This window comes from Rhincodon typus, chromosome 32, assembly GCF_021869965.1.
Source record: "Rhincodon typus isolate 14 chromosome 32, sRhiTyp1.1, whole genome shotgun sequence".
NCBI classification, from domain to species: domain Eukaryota; kingdom Metazoa; phylum Chordata; class Chondrichthyes; order Orectolobiformes; family Rhincodontidae; genus Rhincodon; species Rhincodon typus.
The window spans coordinates 21,190,706-21,212,416 of record NC_063363.1 but is presented as its reverse complement, the minus strand read 5'-3'; the positions used below and the strand labels follow the sequence as shown (position 1 = coordinate 21,212,416).

General features: G+C 40.7%; 1 protein-coding gene across 1 annotated transcript in view; it reads left to right on the top strand.

Annotated features, from left to right (window-relative positions):
* The first annotated feature begins 3,335 nt into the window (after positions 1-3,335).
* LOC125486738 overlaps positions 3,336-21,711 on the top strand; it is a 23,293-nt gene continuing 4,917 nt past the window's right edge. Inside the window, exons 1-8 of the mRNA XM_048615625.1 lie at positions 3,336-3,529; positions 6,359-6,571; positions 9,499-9,644; positions 11,817-11,932; positions 12,225-12,352; positions 14,857-15,004; positions 15,930-16,062; positions 18,518-18,688. Of these exons, the coding sequence (XP_048471582.1) occupies positions 11,912-11,932; positions 12,225-12,352; positions 14,857-15,004; positions 15,930-16,062; positions 18,518-18,688 (601 nt within the window). The 5' untranslated portion in view covers positions 3,336-3,529; positions 6,359-6,571; positions 9,499-9,644; positions 11,817-11,911. The remainder of the gene's footprint in view (positions 3,530-6,358; positions 6,572-9,498; positions 9,645-11,816; positions 11,933-12,224; positions 12,353-14,856; positions 15,005-15,929; positions 16,063-18,517; positions 18,689-21,711) is intronic.

The window sequence follows — 21,711 nt, the reverse complement described above, 5'->3', positions numbered from 1 at the left end:
GATAATACCACTAGGCCATCACACAATTCGTGTCCATTCCAATGTGAGTACAATTTTAACAATGTGATAAGTGTTAATAAGAGCCAAAAACTTCTCTGACATGTCAAATTAATTTTACAAGCGTGGAATCTTATTCCTTTAGACACTTTTGTTGGAGCTTTTAAAAATGTCAAATCTTATTTTTCCTTTCTGCTGTGTTCTCTTATAACCCAATCTCTCTTTCCCTTTATTTCTCCTTCTGTGCTTGATTTAACATTCTTTGTAATTTACATTTCCATGTGCTATTCCAGCTGTTAATTTCTCATTCTGTGTTTGTTTTCAATTTGTTATGGGATGTCAGCATCAGTGCTAAGCCAGCATTTATGACCCGTCCTTAAATGTTCTTGAAAAATGTGGTGAGTCACCTTCCTGAATTGGTGCAGCCTGTGTGGTCTAAATCAACCACAATGCTTTTATCCAGAGCGATTTAAAACGAGTAAGTTGCTTGCTACACCACTTCAGAGAGTAGTTAAGAGTCAACCACATGGTTTGATGTCACATGTAGGCCCAGCTATGTTAGGACTGCAGATTTCTTCCCTTGAAGTGAACCAGCTGAGTTTTTATGATAATCAATAGGTTCTGATTATTTTTGATTTGATCAGCATTTTTGTTTTGCTTGTTAATTGTATTTAAATTCCCTCAGCTATCTTTGTGGGATTTGAGCTAATCTCCAAAGCATTAATCCAGACTTCTTAATTACTAATCCATATTATTAATACTATTCTACAATGCCAACAAATTGGATAGGTAAGGTGGTACATAGTTGTTTGTCCTGTTAGCTCAAGTCTCAAATACTCAGGGCTGGATTTTCCTGTGGTCTTTTGGACAAAATGGGGCTTTCAAACCTGCACTTGATGGCAGCAAGATCAGAAAGACCATTTTGCTGTCTAATTAAGAATGGACAACATTATCCCTCTGCTATTAGCCCAAGCTGGAGCTTTGACAACTGCAGGTGTGGTAGCACTTCTGAAACAGGTTGGGAAACACAAGGATACCTCAGAACCATTCAGGTGAGATAAATATTCAGAGGGACAAAACCAGCCAGCCCTTGGAGAAGGGAGGAGTCCCATCCAGCTGAACGTCCAATGTCAGGACCACACTTACAGCCTTTCCTGGGGCCCATCCTCAGGACACCAATCAGCTGTCAGACATGTCTGTGGGAGGGGTGCATTCTGCCTTCAACAAAATGCCAGTGAGATCACAAAGTCACCCCTGAATTGAACCTTAACAATGCAAATAGGTAACAAAAACAGAAATTGCTGGAAAAGCTCAGCAGGTCTGACAGCTTCTATGAAGAGAAATCAGAGCTAACATTTCAGGTCCAGTGACCCTTCCTCAGAACTGATGGTAGCTAGGAAAATGCTTTTTTTATGCAGAAGATAGGATGTGGGGAGGGGGGTAGGATTAAACGATAGGTGGGGATAGAGCCCAAAGCGAGAGAAGAACAACCGGACAGACAGAGGAGTGGCTAACAATCTGGCTAGGAGGGTGAGCTCACATTGTGAACAGCGGTCTCATCTACATTGGGGAAATGAAGTGACTGGGTGACCGCTTCACAGAACACCTACGTTTGGCCCACGAAAACGACCTTGAGCTTCCAGTTGCCTGCCACTTCAGCGCATCATCCTGTTCCCTGGCCAGTACCTCTGTATCAGGGTTGCTGCAGTGCTCCAGCAAAGCTCAGAATAAACTGGAAGAACAACACCTCATTTTCTGCTTGGGGACCCTGCAACCTTCTAGACTCGATATATCAAGTACAAAAACTTCAGGGCTTGGATTTTTTCTATGTACTAGCCCTCACCCCCACATACCAGGCCTTGTTACCACATAGTCTGCTATTACACACAACCTACTGTTAGTCATTAACAGACTCCATTCACAGCTGTTTACCCTCCTAGTGGAATCATTATCTGCTCCTTTGTCCAACTGTTCTTCTCTCTCTTTGGACTCTATCCCCAGCTATCTTTTACTCCTTCCCCCACTTCCCTTCCACCATATCTTCTGCATAAAAACCAACATTTTCCTAGCTGCCATCAGTTTTGAGGAATAGTCACTGGACCTGTAATGTTAACTCCTGATTTCTCTTCACAGATGCTGCCAGACCTGCTGACCTTTACCAGCATCTTCTGTTTTTGTTTCTGATTTACAGCATCTGCAGTTCTTTTGGTATTTTTTAATGCAAATTGGTAGCCTGTCTCTGTGTACCCGGCAGCTGGTTTACTTTGCACCTTAGACCCAGAGATTGCCCTCTGGAAATAGGAATGGTTCAGAGAAATTAAAATGACTTCCTAAATCATCCCCACCCCAAACACAGACAAGCACACACCCCTTTTCCAAGTTCATCACCATGGAGCTGGAAAAATGCCATCTCTTGTCTGTTGCATTTTCAGCTAACACTTCTGAACAAATTGCAACCTGAAATAGCATCAAGTAAGTGACAATAAGCAAGATCAGCAGATAAAGAGCACCTGGCATTTTCGCCTTCATTATCCTTCTCTATCCTACTTTAGGACTAAAATACACTCACATAAATAAGATTGCTTGTTCAGGACAGCAAACCCATACAAACAGCCATTTTAGAGAAAATCATATGAATTGCTCGACGCAGGACAAAAAATGAAATTTAACACAGCACATACTTGATCTGGTGAGTTAGCTGTATGAAGAAAAGGCAAAATTTCTAATTTATGCCATTACATTAAACAAATTTAAATATGAAAGAAAGCCATGAAATATCAGAACAAATCCTTCAGAATTAGGTAAAGGGCAGTGTCAGATCGTGTAGATATGCATTGTGCCGTTTTCACCTTTGCACATTCCTCGTGTCTCATCAGAGATCAAATGTAATAAACATTTAAGAATGTTGAACTAATCTTTGAGATATAAAAACAACAAATGCATGTGCTACATTGATTTGTATCCATGAAAATCAGTGTGACTATTCAAGGAAAAAACAAAGTATACTTTTGAAAAGTTAGCGCGGTTGGATTTTGAATGGGATTATGTGATGAGATTCTTTAAATTCCTTCTCAAACTCTGAAAATAATGAATGATTAGTTCCCTTAGCTGAAATACAGATGATGTGTTTTAAATTAGCTATTAAAGAGTAAGAGTGACACTTGGAATTTTATTTAGCTTTCCATGACTCAATTAACAGCCCTATGTTTAGGTGGATACTTGGAAAGAGTTCTCCCTTTTGTAAAATTAAAAGCAAAGTACAGCAAAATTTCTGTCACACCCTGTAACACTGACAAGTTTGTGCTAAGGGGAGGGTTACCTTTTTGTTGCAGGTGTGTGTACCCGTACTTCTGTCCTGCAAATAGTTCTTCGATGCTGCCTTGTGATGGAGGGTACATGCCAGTCAATGTGACAGATCTGAGGGATCGTCTGGAGAAGGCGTGTCTAATTTGTGAGGCTGGAACCTATCGAAGTGGTTCTGCCAATGAGCTCCATTGCAGTCCTTGCCCAGCAGGCTTCTACTGTCCAGTCGGTGAGTCAGACCAGGATCACATTAAATACCAGAGCTCCTGTTTTAACTTGGAATAGAGTTCAGACAAAGGCATGGGAGACACTGTTAGCAAACCTTAATGACTTGGTAGTGTGATGTCTGGGTGTCTGGCTCTGGGGTAGGGTCTCTTGACCTGAAACGTTAACTCTGATTTCTCTCCACAGATGCTGCCAGACCTGCTGAGCTTTTCCAGCAATTTCTGTTTTTGTTTCTGATTTACAGCATCCGCAATTCTTTAGACTTTTATTTAGCACTGACCATTCAGATTGGGATCAGTAACACAATAAGGTAGATTCTTTACACAAGAATGGTTGTGAATGTGAACAGAGGTCTTCATGATATGCAAGTGCCTTTTAGAGACTGACAACATACAGAAGTTGCACAGTGTGTTACAGCACATCACTTCTCTTAAAAACATAACCACACCTCATAAAGACAAGCTAATACAAGCAAAATTGGAAGTTCAGGCAACAACATGCAGATTGTTGACAGGGATGTATGTTGTGGGATAATGTTGAGAGGAACCTATGAGAGTGAGGGGTGAATCAGAGACAAAGGAGGCCTAGGGAACTGTTGCTGCAACTCTTGCGCCTACAAGGAAAACAAAAAGATCTTTCCTGTTCTGCTCCCAGATCCTCTTACTGTTAACTTAACTGGCAGAAAAACCATAACAGCTCTCCATGCAGGCCTCAAATAAAGTTACAATCGGAGCCCATAGGTGTAATTGGATCATAATCTCCATTCTACAGAAAGATTCCTGATCACATTTCAGTTGAATAGCTTTACTACCTGCCCACAATGTCCTGTTTAAAATTTAAGGCAGGTGATCAAACTGCACGATTGCAAGCAAATCAGTTAACTGAATCTCACGGCCCATGTGCTTCATCTCTCTCCATGCAGGTGGAGTTGACAATGCCTCTTAACATGTTGAGAGTGCTATATCATCTACTCTTAAAGATGCTTAATATCTATGCCACCTAGAAGGACAAGGGAAGCAGATGTATAAAAGCAACACCCTCTGCATGTTTCCCTCTAAGCCACACTATCCTCACATGGAATATATTGACATTCCTTCAGCATCGCTGGGTCAAAATCCCAAACCTCCCTTCCTTACACCATTGGGGGTGTACCTACACCACATAGACTACTGTGGTTCAAGGAGGTAGCTCACCACTACCTTCTTGAGGACAATTTGGGATAGGCAACAAATGCTGACCTTGCCAGCAATGTCCACACGATATCAATGAAAATGTACAATTATATTAGTTCTATTGTCTCATAGCTGAAATTTCCACTTTGTTTTGTTGTATTGTTTAGTTCAAATTAATGGATAATTTAATCTTTTATGTAAAGAAACTTTAAATTATCAAAAGCATTCTGTGTCATTTGACCTTCTGACACATTGTCGATCTTTCATCAATTCTACTTTTGTCTTGGTTGGATTTCACTGCTATTGCTGTGTAAATCATTGGGATTTAATTCTAATAATTTTAATTATGGTATTAAAGCTAATGTGTGTCCATCATTAAGGTTCATACGTATGTAAGGGGATAATGGGAGTTAGTTGGTTCAGTGTTCACATTATTTATTTGGAAATGATGTTTTCCATCAGGGCTACCAGTTTATTCTTTTCCCTTTACCAAAATTTGTTACAAAAATGTTCACCATTTCTGATCTGATTACAAAATATAAAGCAATTCAATTTAGCCACAATGTTTACAAGTAGTTTAAGACAACTACTTCTCATTTAGATTAGAGATCTTGAAGCTATGAACTATTGTTGACTGTAGATGAGAGTACAGTATTTAGTCAAGAGAGTTGCAAGCCTTTTGGAATTTGCTTCCCAGATTAATGGTTGAGGCAATAAATATGTGAATATTTAAGATGATATTGGAGAGATGGTTGAGGAATTTGGAATCAAAACAAATACATCTGATTTTGACGATTTGCTTCTGTGGTGGTTAATGCAAATAAGAGCTATTTGGACAAATGACTTGTTTTAACATTGTCCAGAAGCAGTGACTCTCATACGAAGTACTTGGTGGTAGTAGATGCCTGCAGTTCTGATATAATGCACGAGAGACCTTGAGAAGGTAGTGGTGACCTGCCTTCTTGAACTACTGCATTCCATCTGCTGTAGGTAGACCCACTGAGATTGTCAATGTGGAATCAAGAACACAACACCCAGATGGGTCCCAGATCCATGCCATAGCTCCGTCACTATCAGATCACCATTTTTAATTTAAATTGGCCTAATTGACCAGGAGCCTTGCTAAAAAGAGTAAGTAGCTTCTCATTGGGCCAACAGCATCCAAGGCAAGGAGCCAGAAAAAGAAATGAACATCCAGTAATCACACTGAACCAAGTAGATCCATTGCAACACAGTTTCAAAACAAAAATAAATTCACTATATTTGTCCCCATGAGACAAGTGACTACTGTATCCTAACCTATATCACACTGTTGGGGTTTGCTGAAATAAAGGTTGAAAATTCATTCAAACACTAATAGGCCCCTTTAACGAGCTCCTTTATGAGGATAAGTGGCTGCTAGTTTGCTGCAATTTAGTTTCTCATTCTCGCCAACCTGCCACCCTTTTGAAAATTGCCAATTGTTTCTCAGGCACCTTGATCCTGAGATGACCTTCAAGACTGCAATATTCAAATTCCACTCACTCTATCCGAATCCCATGACCCTTGGTAAATCTGCAGGAATTCATCGACAGTTCTTAAATTGCAACGTCTGATACTGTGCCATTGTGTATTGCTGTTATTTAATCAAAAGTATATTTGCTCTGTTTCATTTCCCTCAGGTTCTGAAAACTACTTGTCGAATCCTTGTCCAGAGGGCTACTACTGCTCTGAAATGACCAGATTACCGGTCCCTTGTCCTCCAGGGACTTATGGAAACACCAGCCATGCAAAGCATGACAGTGAATGTTACCCATGTCCTGAAAACACATTTAACCATCTGGATGGATAGAGAGCTTGTTTTCCCTGTGGAAGTACCTCATATTCAAGTCTAGGTGAGCAATCAGTCAAGTAACTAAAATTAAAGAGGATAAATACATTCGTACAAAGGCACAAAAGCAATCAACGTTCCAAATTTTATACAGGTAATACTCAAAAGCCAATTTTCTTTCCCTTGTCCCAAAGGATTGCCCACTCTCCTGGATGCAAAGATGGGGAAAAGGCCAAAATTACTAGATCTTTTCCCCTTAAAATTGTCCTTGTTTTTCCAGAGCTTTCCTGAGAGATCAAATTATGTCCTGTGGCCCTACTATCCGGACCACTTCCTGACAGTGCTCTGGTTGGAGAATTGGCAAATGCCTCAAGGTGGGCCATTTCAAGTGCTGTAGGTAGACCCACAATGCCATTAGGGAGAAAATTGCAGGATTTTGACCCAGCAACACTAAAGTAGCACACTACGCTGCTACTACTGAACATCAGTGGTGGCAGGAGAACATGTTTGTGGATGTGGTGCCAATCAAGTGGGCTACTTTGGGTTCTTCTAGCTACTGATTACATTGACAATAGATAGGTCCTGATGGCTGAGGCCTCATATGCAGCTCAAAGGCTGTTTTTTTTTTTTTTTAATGCATTTCTCACCAATAGTTGGCCTTGCCAGGGTGGTAGATCTTTTTGATGCCATACAGCCATGTAAATGGCCTAGAGTTTGAATTCATGTTGATCCCACAGCAGTGTTGTGGCAAGAAAAACAAGGCAAGGGCAGGTATGATGGACAGTTGGACCCTGGGAAGAACTAAAGATCAAAGGAACCTTGGTGTGCATGACCATTGGTTCTCTTAAGGTAGCAAACAGATAGATAAAGTGTTTAAGAAGGCATATGGGATACTTGCCTTTATTAGCAGAGGCATAGAGTTTAAGAGCAAGGATGTTTTGTCAGAACTGTATAAAAGGTTGGGTAAGCCACAGCGAGGATATTGTGTGCTGTTCTGGAATCCACATTATAGGAGGGACGTGTATGCACTGGAGAGGGTATAGAGGAGACTTACCAGGCTGGAGAGTTTGTGTTGTGAAGAGAGTTTGGAAAGATGGGGCTTGTCTTCCTTGGAGCAAAAGAGATTGAGGGGTCATAATTAAGATGTATAAATTATGAGGGGCATAAATAGGGTAGCCATGAAGTAACTGTTCCACTTGATGAAGGAACCATTGACTGAGTTCATAGATTTAAGGTAAAGGCAGAAGGTTTAGAGGAGATGTGAGGAAAAGTAATTTTACCTGGAGGACAGTGGGAATTCACTGCCTTTAAGAGTGGCAGGGACAGAAATCCCCATTAATATTCAAAAAGGTTTTAGATGTGCATTTGGGATGCCAAGGCATGCAAGACTGTAGGCCAAGTGCAGGAAAATGGCATTAGAATAGTTAGGGGGTTGTTTTTGACCAGCACCGATGTGATGGGCTGAAAAGCCTTTCTCTGTGCTGTAGACCTCACTGACTCTAATGCACTTCAATTAGGTTGGTACTAGAGGGATATAAACAAGCAGGACCATGGAGAAATGGCGCAAAAGTAGGTCAGACTGGGTTCTTCTATGAAGAACCGGCATAAAGTTCATGGGCTGACTGACCCTAAACGCATCTGTAACATCAGCAAGTGTCAGGGGAAGGGATTGCAGATGGGGATGTGAGGCAGGAAAGTCCTCCCTTCCATCTCTCTGCATTATTGCTGAGAAATTGTATAGCTTCACATTGATATGCCTATATATCTGTATGTAAAGATAATTTAAAGATCTTGAGGGAAGCAGCAGACCTGACCTAGCTTTTCAGGCACATCAAAAATACTTAGCATCATAAATTGGAACAGTCACCTTCATACATTATTGTCAAATTGAAGTGTATTATTTATTATATTAAAGATTATTTTCTTTTCTCGAAACTTCCCTTTGCCTAGCTCCAGCAACACTCCAAAAGCTTGACATTCTCCAGGACAAAGCAGCCAGCTTGATTGGTGCCACATCCACAAGCATCCACTCCCTCCATCACCAAAGCTGATTGGAAGTCTTTTTTAAAAAAAAAACTATCTACAAGATTTGCTGCAGAAATTCACCAAGGCTCCTGACACCGTACCTTACAAACCCGTGACCACTTCCATCTAGAAGGACAAGGGCAGCAGAAACATAGGAACACCACCACCACCAGCAAAGTTCACTCAAAGCCCACTCACCATCCTGACATGGAAATATATCATCATTCTTTGAGTGTCATTGGGTCAAAATCCTGGAACAGCATTGTGGGTTTACCTACTGGGTGCTCTGGTTTCCTCCCACAGTCCAAAGATGTGCAGGTTAGGTGGACTGTCCGTGCTAAATTGCTCGTAGTGTCCAGGGATGTTCAGGCTAGATTAATTAGCTATGAGAAATATGGTATTACAGGGATAGGGTCAGGTGGCTAGGTGGTCTGGGTGGGATACTTTTCAGAGGGCTGGTGCAGACATGATGGGCTGAACAGCCTCTTTCTGCACTGTAGGGATTCTATGATTCACATAGACTACAGCAGTTCAAGAAGGCAGTTCATCATCACCTTCTCGAGTGCAACTAGGAACAGGCAATAAATGCTGGCCAGCCAGCAATGCCCACATCCTACAAGTGAATAAAAACATATTGGATTTCCTGTGAGTTGTATCAAGACAAACATTTATAAGATTGCACCTGCAAAGAGTCTCAATCCACTTCATTACAGGCTAGATTAAGAGTCTGATTCCAGATTGTGCTGTCTGTTTAAAATGACACAGAGTTCATAACACTTAACTCAGATGCTTAATGCACAAAGTTATTGTAATCTTACTGTTACCATTGTTCCATCAAAGAGGGACCGATACCACTCATAAAAGAATTATTAAATTCAGTAAAGGATTAAAAACGCGGATGATATGAAAGATCTGGAGTTTTGGTGATGCTTGAAAGTTCCTTGTCTAATGATCTTTGCCTCATAGGTTCCACGATATGCAAGTGCCAAGGTTTCAATCATGCTTTCCAAGAATCAGATGGATCATGTATCTGTAAGACTGGGCACGTTTATTATGACGAGACAGATCAGAAAAGCTCAAATGGCAATAGAGACATGGACTGTTACCCAGAGGTGAGAAGAAATTCTTGGAGTGACACCAGAAACTCTCAACTGTTACATTCTTGGGAGTTTGAGTGAAATTTTCAGACTGGTTGCCTTCCGTACAAGGAGCTGAACCATCATCTGCACTGCCATAAATTGAAACTCTAATCTTGTCTATTGAGGGGATTCCCTCCTTGTTAGGGCAGGTTTTGTTACTGCATATTATGTATGGGATTAGATTTTATACCTGGGTGCTTACCATGTAGGGCCTCACACAGCAGCAGTATTTTAAGATTACAGGCGCAGGGGCTTGATAAATTTTAATGAGCAGAATATCAACTGCCTGCAATTCCTGAGATACCCTCGCAATCAATTTAGTGAGCAAAGAAGGCTGTGGTTTGGCCCATTGTATTTGTGCTGTTTCTTTGAGGTATCCAATCAGTCCTGCTCACCTAATTTTCCAAACTTGCTAGGTTCTGGACAGGCTCCATTAAACTGGAAAGCAGCAACTATAACCCCAATATTTAGAAAGGGCCACAGGCAGAGCCAAAGGCCCATCAGCTTGATGTCTTTTGAGTGAAAGGTGTTATAATCAATCATTAAGGGTGTTATGGCTGCACACTTAGAAATCCACTAATCAGGAACAGTCAGAATAGTTTTGTGGAAGGTAAATCTTGATTAACCAGTTTATTGTGATACTTTGAATAAGTAACATTCACTGTAGATAAAGGGGACCCTGTCGATGTTGTGTACCTGGATTTCTAGAAGGTATTTGACATGCTGCCATATAAAAATGTATTACGCAAAGAGGCACTGTTGGTAAGGGATGACATGCCAGGACAGATTAAAGATAGGCTGCTAGGAGTATGCATAAATGGGTGTTTATCTATTTGGCAGAATATGACAAGTGGGGTGCAGGGTTCTGGGCTGGGCCCTCCATTTTTTACAGTTTATATCAATGACTGAGCTAAGAAGAGCCAAGGCATGGTAGCTAAATTTTCAGATGTCACAAACTTTTTTGGGAAAGTATGCTGTGAAGGAGACACAACGAGGTTGCAGACCCATATAGCTAGATTAAATGAGTGGGCAAAAATTTGACAATTTGAAGTATGATGTAGGAAAATATGAAATACATCACTTTGGCAGAAAGAGTAATAAAGAGGAGCATTACTTAAATGCAAAATGACTGCAGAATCCTGAGTTACAGATGGATCTAGGTGTTCTAGAGTCACAAGGATTACAAAATGTTAGTATGTAGTTACAGCAAGTAATTAAGAAGGCTAATGGATGCTATCCCTTATTATGAGAGGAGTTGACACTAAGTATCAAAAACAGAAATTGCTGGAGAAGTTCAGGTCTGGCAGTATCTGTGGAGAGAAATTAGAGTTAATGTTTCGGGTCAGAAACGTTAACTTCTATTTCTCTCCACAGATACTGCTAGATCTGCTGAGCTTTTACAGCTATTTCTGATTTTGTTTTGTATTTCCAGCATCTGCAGTTCTTTCAGTTTTTATAAAAGTAAACATGTTCTGTTTCAGTTATGTGTGGGATTGATGAGACCACATCTCAAATAATGTGTGCAGTTTGGATTCCTCATTTAAGGAGGAATGTAAATACAATAGAGACAGTTCAGAGGAGGTCTGCTATGATGATGCATGGAATTAACAGGTTTTCTTATGCAGGAAACGTTCAGCAGACTGGGCTTGTTTCCATTGAGGTTTAGAAGAGTCAGGGCTGACTTGATTGATGTGGATAAAATCATGACAGTCTTAACAAGGTGGACGTGGAAAGGATGTTCTCTCTCAAGTGAGAGTCTAGAATTATGGAGCAATGTTTTAAAATTAGGGTTAATCCTTTTAGGGCAGAAATGTCAAGTTTTTTGTTTTCTCAGAGGACAGTATAACCTTGGAATTCTCTGCCACAGAAGACCGTGGAAGTAGAATGATTGAATATTTTAGCGGTGGATGTAGATTTTGAGGCAAGGTTCTCAAAAGCTATTAGGATTGATGAGAAAGTGGAATTCAAACTGCTAACAGAGCAACCATAGCCTTACTGAGTGACAGAGCAGACTTGAGCATCTAAATGATGTATTTCTGCTCCTAATTCCAATGTACGTTAAGAATATTCATTTTCCAACAGAAGGTTGAAGTCTGAGGAAGGGTCACTGGACCCAAAACGTTAACTCTGTTTTTTCCTTCACAGATGCTGCCAGACCTGCTGATCTTTTCCAGCAACTTTTTGTTGTTGTTGACAAATGAACAAGAGATGATTGCAACGCTTAAGAGACCACAAATCTCATGTGCAGACAAGTAAACCTGGTGAACAATGAGATAATTGGACGTTTCATTAGTTTTAAAGTTGTTTGTTCACAGTTTTTAGATCTTCTCAATCAATATATAATTCAAAAGAGCTGTTCCTTTTTAAAGTCATGAATACCTGGCTTTGGTGTAATCGAGTTGTTTACAAGTCAGACGTAATAATTAATTAATGTTTGTTGATAGAGAAACCCTCCTCTTGTCTAGGTTACTAGATTGTTTCTCACTTATTTTAGACTTGCATGTTGTGGGTATTCCAGCTTTTGACTTGTATTCATGTCCTGTATCCCTCTAGGTGAATGATCGCTGCACTGTTGGTGAGGTTCGACTGGCTTCTACAAGAAGATGTGTCCTCCCAGAGCATCATAACTGCACTCCAGCATGTGGGGAAGATGGAGGAAGGCTGGATGTGGAACTGGGAATGTCAGTCACAAATAATTATGTATCTAATACAGCACTGCAAGAAACACAATAACAGCAGGCACAATGCATAATGATCTGCATGCACTGGTCAGGTTTTTCCATGATTAATTCCTGTGTCCATATGCATTCTGGAAATTGCAGTGTTGTCACTGACTGAAGGGTACATTTACAGGGTGACAGGTTCATTGCGAATGCAAACAGAAGAATTTAAACAAGCCATTTAAAAGTGAGACCTGTCAGCTTTGAATATAGAGTCACAGAGATATATAACACAGAAACAGACCCTTCGGTCTATGCCAACCAGATATCCTTCATAGATCTAGTCCCATTTGCCAGCATTTGGCCCATGTCCTTCTAAACTCTTCGTATTCATATACCCATCCAGATGCCTTTTAAATGTTGTAATTGTACCAGCCTCCAACACTTACTGTGGCAGCTCATTCCATACACGCAGCACCCTCTGTGAAAACGTTGCCCCTTAAGTCCCTTTTATAACTTTCTCCTCTCACCTTAAGCCTATGCCCTCTCATTTTGGACTCCCCCATTCCAGGTAGTTACCGTAGTTACCCTATCTATGCCCCTCATGATTTTGCAAATCTCTATAAGGTCACCTCAGCCTCTGACGCTCCAGGGAAAATAGCTCTAGCCTTATTCAGCTTCTTCCTAAAGCTCAAACCCTCCAGCCCTGGCAACATCCTCGTAAATCTTTTCTGAACCCTTTTTAGTTTCATAACATGATATCCTTCCTATAGGAGGGAGACCAGAATTGCACGCAATACTCCAAAAGTGGCCTAACCAATGTCCTGTATGGCCACAACATGACCTCCCAACTCCTATACTCAATCCACTGACCAATAACGGCAAGCAGACCAAATGCCTTTTTCACTCTCCTATCTACCTGCAACTCCACTTTTAAGGAACTATGAACGTGCACACCAAGGTCTCTTTGTTCACCAATACTCCCCATGACCTTACCATTAAGTGTATAAGTCCTGCCTTGATTTGTCTTTCCAAAATGCAGCACCTAACATTTATCTAAATTAAACTCCATCTGCCACTCCTCGGCCCACTGGCTCATCTGATCAATACCCCATTGTACTCTCAGGTAACCTTCTTCACTGCCCACGACACCTCCAATTTTGGTGGCATCTGAAAACTTACTAACCATACCTCCTATGTTCACATCCACATCATTTATATAAAAATGACAAAAAGCAGTGCACAACAGCACCGATCCTTGTAGTACACCGCTGGTCACAGGCCTCCAGTCTGAAAAGCAACTCTCCACCACCACCCTCTGTGTTCTACCTTTGAGCCATTTCAATATTCAGTGACCCAGCCTGCACTGTTTTCCGTGGAAGAGAACTCCAAAGACTGATGACCTTCAGCGAGAAAGCTTGTTTCTCATCTCCACCTTAAATGAGAGATTTTTTTTTAAAACTGTTCACCATGTTTCTAGATTCCTCCATGAGGGGAAACATCATCTCAGTGTCAACCTTGATTTTCTGCTATTTTTGGAATGCTTCTTGTGTCTTCTACTTTGAAGACAGATACCAAATATTCATTTAAAATCACTGCCATTTCCTTGTTTCCCATTACTAATTCCTCAGTCTAATACTGTATGGAACGTTTTAATTTTGTGTGCTGTCTGTTTTTATTTTACATGCTAGTATTATCTTGTAATGTAATATTGCCCTCTATTTTTAGTCATCTTTTGCTCATTTCTAAGCTACTCTTAGTCTTCTTGCCTATCAATCAGTCATCACTGTACCTTCCTTGCAAACTCCAATCGTTCTTGATTTATGCATATCTACAATGTAGCTGTTATTAAGGGACCTATAACATCCTCCCACCAGTGACTTCCTTTTTTGCTGTTTCATACCTTCAGCCGATCTAGTTCTACGTCTGCAACGTTATGTGTTGGCACCATCCTAACACCTTGGAATGTAAAGGAGGAGGAGTGAACCAACTGTTTGTGTGTTTCTAGCAAGACTGAGCAAACTTCTTCCCTGCTGATAGTTCCTTATGCTATTCGTATCACTTCAAAGCTTTTCTGTTGCTATTCTAAAAAGTATCATTTCATGAAGGTTTTATTCTTAATATAGACGATTGAGTATAAGCAAAGGATTCTTTAAAGCAAAGGGAAAGATTAGAGTATGAGAAAGCAATCAGTACCTTAGTTTAATGTCCCTTAGAAAAACCAGCAGTTCAAAAAGTTCAAAAATACTTCAATGCTGTTTACATTTTGTGCTCCATTCTTTGGGCTAAGACATAACCCACAATCTTCAACAAACAAATAACAATTTAAGTAAGATACTAGAATGTGCAAAACGTCCCTAATATCTCCAGAAGACAAGAAGAGAACAAGAGAAAATGACCAAAGATCAAAAATAACCATTTATCCTTGGACACACTCATTCACTTACCAGTTTTTTGTTGTACCTAATGGAGAAGAGTTGGATTTACACCTGGCTCCAGTGTCTGTGGTTTCTTTCTATTTCCAGGTGCCATTGTAATAAATATATCTCTGCTGAAGAGCTCTGTGACAGAGTTTGTATGGCTGGAATTCTGAATGTGTCTGCACGTGTCCGTCATACTGGGGAGCTTGTTTTAACTGTTAAGGATGGAGCGACCAAAGACCATAAAAATTCAGTGAGTCAGCAACATGAAAATTGTTGTTCCCCCTTTCCTCCTCTTTGTATTAGTTCCTCCATGTCACTGCACAACTCCTTCCATAAGAAGATGGGTGAGCAGATTTTTGTAGGGCTTTAATATCCAAGTCGATGGCTTTGAGTAATTGTCATGGTCGTGTTGTGGAATTGTGCAGTAAGATCCCTGAAATCAGCAGCATCCACCCAGTCATAATGTAGCAAAAGGTAACATCTTTCTTTCCCAAATGTCAAATGTCTAGAGCAATGAATTTCAGTCTTCATTCAATGAAATTACATGTGATAAAATGAAATTTATCTGGTTCATCCCTTCACAAACAGTATAAAATTGCTAATATCAACTATAATAGGCAGTTTTGGTTTGTTGGGATTGTTTTAATTCGTCTACTTTAAGAGTGAGTCTTTTGGTATGCAGCACCTGGATACACTCATTCCCTGATTATGACAATTAAAGTTTTAAGATTTCTAATTCACTGAACTCTCTTCCTCCAGAAGCTGAGCAACAGAGCTTTTCAGAGTTGCCAACAACTTTAAAACATGAAGCTTTCCGCTGGAGGAGGGAGCAAACTGTGTGGAAGGGTTGCAATGGGGAGGTGCGAAAGTGAGAACATGGGGAGAGGAGAAAAATGGCTAAGAAAGGAGGAATCCGGGTTGGGGATGGAGATGATGTTAGGATGGATTAGTGATGGGGTAGGGATAATATAAGAGTGACAGAAGAATTGGAACGGATATGAGATGAAAAGGATGAATTGGAATTAAGCTAGGAATTAATAAAGTACTTTTGTAACAATATTCTAATTACAACACACGTTGAATGTAAGTCTCTGCTTGTTAAAGAATGAACTGGTTCAGTTATTGTTCACCTTATTAACTGATCAAGTAACTTCTGGTGTCTTTTGCCTTCTCAGGTTGTTCCGCATGTGCTGGGTCCAGATGGACACATCACAGATAGTCCAAGAGTTCTGTTTATCCTTTTTGAACCTAATGGAATTTTTGGTTTGATTTTATCTGGAAAATATGTAGTTGACAAGTTCCTGACAGGTCAGTGCCCAAGATGAGGTGAGCTCCAATTTGCTATGGCAGGAACACAAGCAATGCCTGGTGTTGGATGAGTGTTGTAATCAAGGCCACATGGAAAATATATTAAAATAGACCTTGGTAGCACAGTAGTGAATTTGCTCAAGTATTTCAAACCTGCCATTCTTTATTCACCTTTTATGCAACAGGACGCGCATATTAAATGACACACTGATACAATGAAATGGTGTTTCACAGTCTTAAAAAGTTTTCACCACTCGTTTCTTGGGTGTTTAGAGTCATGGGGTGACATGACCTGTCCATCACCTGCTGGTTGGAGTTGGGGGCGGGGATGGTGCTGACTGGTTGGAGTTGGGGGAGGGGCTGGTGCTTAGTGGTTGGAGTTGAGGAGGGCTCTTAAAAATATAGCAGTGACCTGCTCCAACCTGTCCCATATTTTTTGGTGGCTGCATTGAAGTGTTGAGGACCCACCTGCTCTTTAGCCAATTGAGCTCCTTAAGTGGCCAATTAATAGATGCTTAGGTGTCTCATATTTGCCCTCATTGCTATGTTACCCACAGCAGAGGAATTCCCATGCCACATGGATAATTCACCACTTTTTACAGAGCAGACTGATATCAGGCATATCAGAACAGTGGATCCCTGTGTCCGTTAGAGGCATAATGCCATTGAATATACTATTCTTCAATACCCCATTTCTTGAAGGGACTCTTGAATCCTTCCACTTAAACGCTCACTACCAGCAGCATGACTCACTTAAAGTCCAACTTCTTTAGCCTAGGTTTTATTTTGAGGGTGCAGTGTATACCTGCAAGCCAGTTGCATTGGCTACTTCTTTAAAGTGAGACTTAATCCCCAGATGGGGGCGAAAGGGTGAACCTCGGACTCTTAACTCTCGTGGTACACGAAATGGCTGTGGGCATTGTCAGTAAGTGGAAACAAGGATCCTCGTTGACTTTAGTGAAACAACGAATTATGGATGCTGAAGCACAGATAAACAGAAATTGCTGAAGAAACTCAGCACCTCTGGCAGAAATGAAGAAGGGTCACTGGACTCAAAACATTAACTCTGTTTTTCTCTCCACAGGTGTTGCCAGACCCGTTGAGTTTACTCATTGATTCTCTTTAGGTGGGAAATCCCGCCTTCCAAAAAACTCTTGCCCCAACCATCATTTATGGCACATAACAAGGCCATTCAGCCCTTGGAATCCATGCTAGCTCCTTGTGGAGCAGCCTAGTCTGTCACTCCACCTGGTGAACCCATGGCCAATCGAGCTTATTTCCTTCATGGACAGCGAGTTCCAAGTCATTACCACTCCCTGCATTAAAAAATAGTTCTTCCTCACATTCATCCATGCAACTTTTGTCCAAAATCTTAGATCTGTGTCCCCTAGTCCCTGTACCATCAGCTAATGGGAAGTTTTTCTCTGTCTAACTCATGTAAGCTGTTGATAAGTTGGCACATTTCTATCAATCTTATGTAAATTCCTTTGTTCTAATGGGAACAACTCCTGCCTTTCCTAATTAACTTTGTAACCAGAAGACCCCTTCTCTGGAACCATCTGGTATATTTATACAGCACTGGGACCTTTGTATCTTTCATGAAGTGTGCAGTCCAGAACAGGACGCAAAACTCTAGATGGGTTCTTATCAGAGCTTTATAAAAGTTCAAGCGTTAAGGCAAGATTTTCAATCATTTGCTTATAAGAGGTGCCTCTACCTGTAAATTTTGCAAAAATTGCACATAAACATATTTTCTGTCGACCAGCATCACTTGTCATAATTTGGGCATGATATTTAGTTCAACTTTTAATTTTGGAAACGTCTGTATACTAAAGTCTAATGAAAAATTCTGATGTAACAGGTCACCTTGATGCTGTGGTTGCTTTTTGAAAGTGTATCTTGATTGGTTCCTGGGAGCCATCTCCTCTTTCTAAAGAAAACTAGAGCAATGCCATAGGAGGTCTATCAGAGAAACTAAATCAGCTTCATAGTAACGTGTGTTTTAAATACTCCAAATTAGATTTGTAAATGAATAAAGTGGATCTTTAGGTACAAAAAGCGATTGAGATGGCAAAAGTCTCAGTTTAGGTTTTCAGATCGTCGTTATTTGATCTGAAAATCTAGATTACTTGAGTTTTTGCCACCAATAAAGTAACATCATAGGAATGGGACTAGACCATTCAGCCCATTTGAGCCTGTTCCATGACTCAGGCCAGAGATCAGCCATTACTTCTAACTCCATCTATCTGTCTTTGGCTGATATCCCTTAATACTTGTGCTCATCCCACCTGAGATGAATATTGCAGGTTCAGATTAAAAATGTAACATTATGCAGAATATAGAGTGGAAATCCAGTGCACACTTAGCAGGTGGGTTCAGTTAAAATCAGGGCTTTAGCATTTATTACACTGGTATTAATTTTCAAATGTTGTCTTCATTTTCTTTCTCTACACAGAGTCCAAATGGTCTGATATGTTTCAAAACCCACATTTCATAACAAAAAAAAGTTATTTGCAACGGACCGTTACCACTGTTACAAATGGAGCAATTCCCAAAATTCCAAACCCCATTGTCTGTCTGAGGCCAAATGATTTAATCCTCTTCAAACTCAGTGTTCATCAAAGCAGTGAGTATCAATTTCCTGTTGTGGGAAGGCTTATTTCAAACTGAGTGTTGCCCAACTACTCTGCTTAATTTCTCCCATTTTCTCTTCAGCATCTCTTCAGCTTTGGTCAAGTCTCACACTTGGGACTAATACTTCAGCTGCCATGTTTTGTAATGTGGGTGACCATGGTATTCTAACCTTCATGAATTTTGGTAATGGCCAATATTTTGATGGTGTTCTCAGATCTTCTACCTGTTCTTCTTAAACTGTAAGGTATATTTCCTCCTTTGTCTCTCTCTTGCTCTGCTAACCTCAATTTTACCTGGCACTGCCTGATGTTCTAGTTTCTCTTTCTGAAATGCCTCATGAATTGTAGTTGTGTGCATGTTATCCTCAAAGATTTCTCATGGGTTGTGAATGTTGTCCAGCCTTTCATCATTGTCCATCTCGTATACCTCATTTTTGCTGCGTTTAATTTTTCCTTTGTCTTGCTTATATTCCAACGATCATGTCCATTTACGCATGTCGACCAGATGGCTTACCCCTTTCTTGGATTTCTCAATTAAATACTAATGTGTGCTTCATGATTTGGATTTTTCATGTGATTTTACTGTTAAAAACACAGTTGTTTCAGAACGAAGCACTTTACCTGCACAACTTTCAGACCTTGCCTCATTGAAATCTGGGATCCCAAGCTATAATTTCATTCCTCGCTTTCTTTCATCTTCCAGGATTATGGAAAGTGATCTAATATTGGGGAAAAGGACCAAGTAAAGTCTGGTGGGCAGTGTCAGTCAGTTTTCACTCTTCACCAGCATTGATTAAAGAATCAACTGTACTCTTAGAATGAAGGATGATTCTAGCTGGTAGCTGCAACAGCTGGTTTTATTGTCACTGAAGTTTGAAATGATCGGTTAATTTAAAATGCTAGTGTATGGAACTGAGAAGCATATGTAACAGCAAAAAGCTGGAACCTTCCAGCACAACAGCAATATACTGCAAATGCTAGAAGTCTGAAATAAAAATGGAAAGCACTGGAAATGCTCAGCAAGTCAGGCAGCATCTGTGGAGTGAGAAACAGAGTTAACTTTTCCAGTTAATGCCCTTCCATCAGAACACAGGACAGCAGCCATAGATTGGGTAACCACTTTGCAGAATGCTTCAAATCAATCTGTAAGCATGATCCTAAGTTTCTGCTGACCTGACATCTTAATTCTCTACCTTGGCCTCAGCCTTTCTCTTTGGCTTGCTCTGCACTATTCCTGTGAAGGTCCGTTTAAACTTGAGAAACTTTACGGTCATGAACATTGAGTACAGTGATTATATTCTTACTTTTGAACAGCCAGACTCCTGATCTAGAAATATCTTTCATTTGCTTCTTTTCTTGCTCCATTGCCATTCTCTTTTGGTCTTTGAAGCCTAACTCTTTTGTCATTCATATTAACATGATACAATGCACTGTGGAATAAAAATCACACAAATCACGACATTTTTGCACCTTTCAAGCAGTACTAAATTATAGACTGTTACAACTTGGTCAGCAAGTGAGATTTGGCAACAGTGGGGCCCTCAACCAGGTCCTACCCATCTCCTACACTTCCGCCCTCACCCCTTCCCTTCCCTCCTGCAACAGCGATCAGGTTCCCCTTGTCCTTGCCTACCATCCCACCAGCATCCATATCCAGAAAATCATCCAGATGCCATGTCTGTCTTGCACAGGGACCATTCTCTCTGGGACACCCTGATTCACTCCTCCTTCACCCCCAACACACTCCCCCAGAGCCCTGTGACACCTTCCCCTGCAACTGGCGAAAGTACAATACCTGCTCATTTACCTCCTCCCTCCCCAGTATCCAAGGGTCCAAACATACCTTTCAGGTGAAGCATACTTCACCTACACTTCCCATAATCTAGTCTACTGCATTCACTCCTCTACATTGGGGAAACAGAGTGTAGATTGGGTGACCGCTTTGCAGAACATCTACATTCTGCTCGCAAAAAAGATCCTGAGCTACATGTTCCCTGCCATTTTAACACCACCCTGTTCCCTGGTCAACATCTCTGTCTCTGGCTTGCTGCAGTGTTCCAGTGAAGCTCAACGCAAGCTGGAAGAACAACACCTCGTTTTCCGCTTGGGGACCCTGCAGCCCTCTGGACTCAATATCAAGTTCAATAATTTTAGGGCCTAAACTCCTCCATGTCCTCGCCCCCTACTCCACACACCAGGCCTTGTTATCACATAGCCTGTCATTACACACCTCCTGTTGTTAGTCACTAACAGTCCCCATTAACACTACTCACCCTCCTAGCCAGATCGTTATCAACTCCTTTGTCTATCGAACTGCTGTTCTCTCTCTTCGGGCTCTATCCTATCATTTATTCCCTATCCCATCGCCCTCCCTGTTTTCTGCATATAAATTGACATTTTCCCAGCTACTATCAGTTCTGAGGAAGGGTTACCAGACCCGAAAAATTACCTGTGATTTTCTCTTCATAGATGCTGCCAGACCTGCTGAGCTTTGCCAGCAACTTCTGTTTTTGTTCCTGATTTATAGCGTCCACAGTTCTTTTGGTTTTTGTCCAAATTTGACGTTTTTCTTTTCACCCGTTTTAGTTGGCTGCAACAAAGATTTGATGATCTTTTGAGCATGCAGCTATACCTCACTCCAATTAAAATATAGTTAACTATCTCAACAGAAACAATTATGAAGTAAATTACAAAGTTTTTTTTTGAGTGAACGGAAAACATAACTTATTATTTGTTAACCCTAGGAAAATTATAAAAATACAATCTCAAACATACATACACAGATATACAAGCGCACAGGTACAACATTTTAAAAGGATATTTTTTACAGTACAGAAAGAAAGGTAAAAAGGTATGAAGTTTAAAGTCCTTAGGACACTCTTCTGTGGTTAGGTTAAAACCTAATACTTGTTGGTTGAGAGATAGTAGGAGCTGCAGATGCTGGAGAATCTGAGATAACAAGGTAGAGCTGGATGAACACAGCAGGCCAAGCAGCATCAGAGGAGCAGGAAAGCTG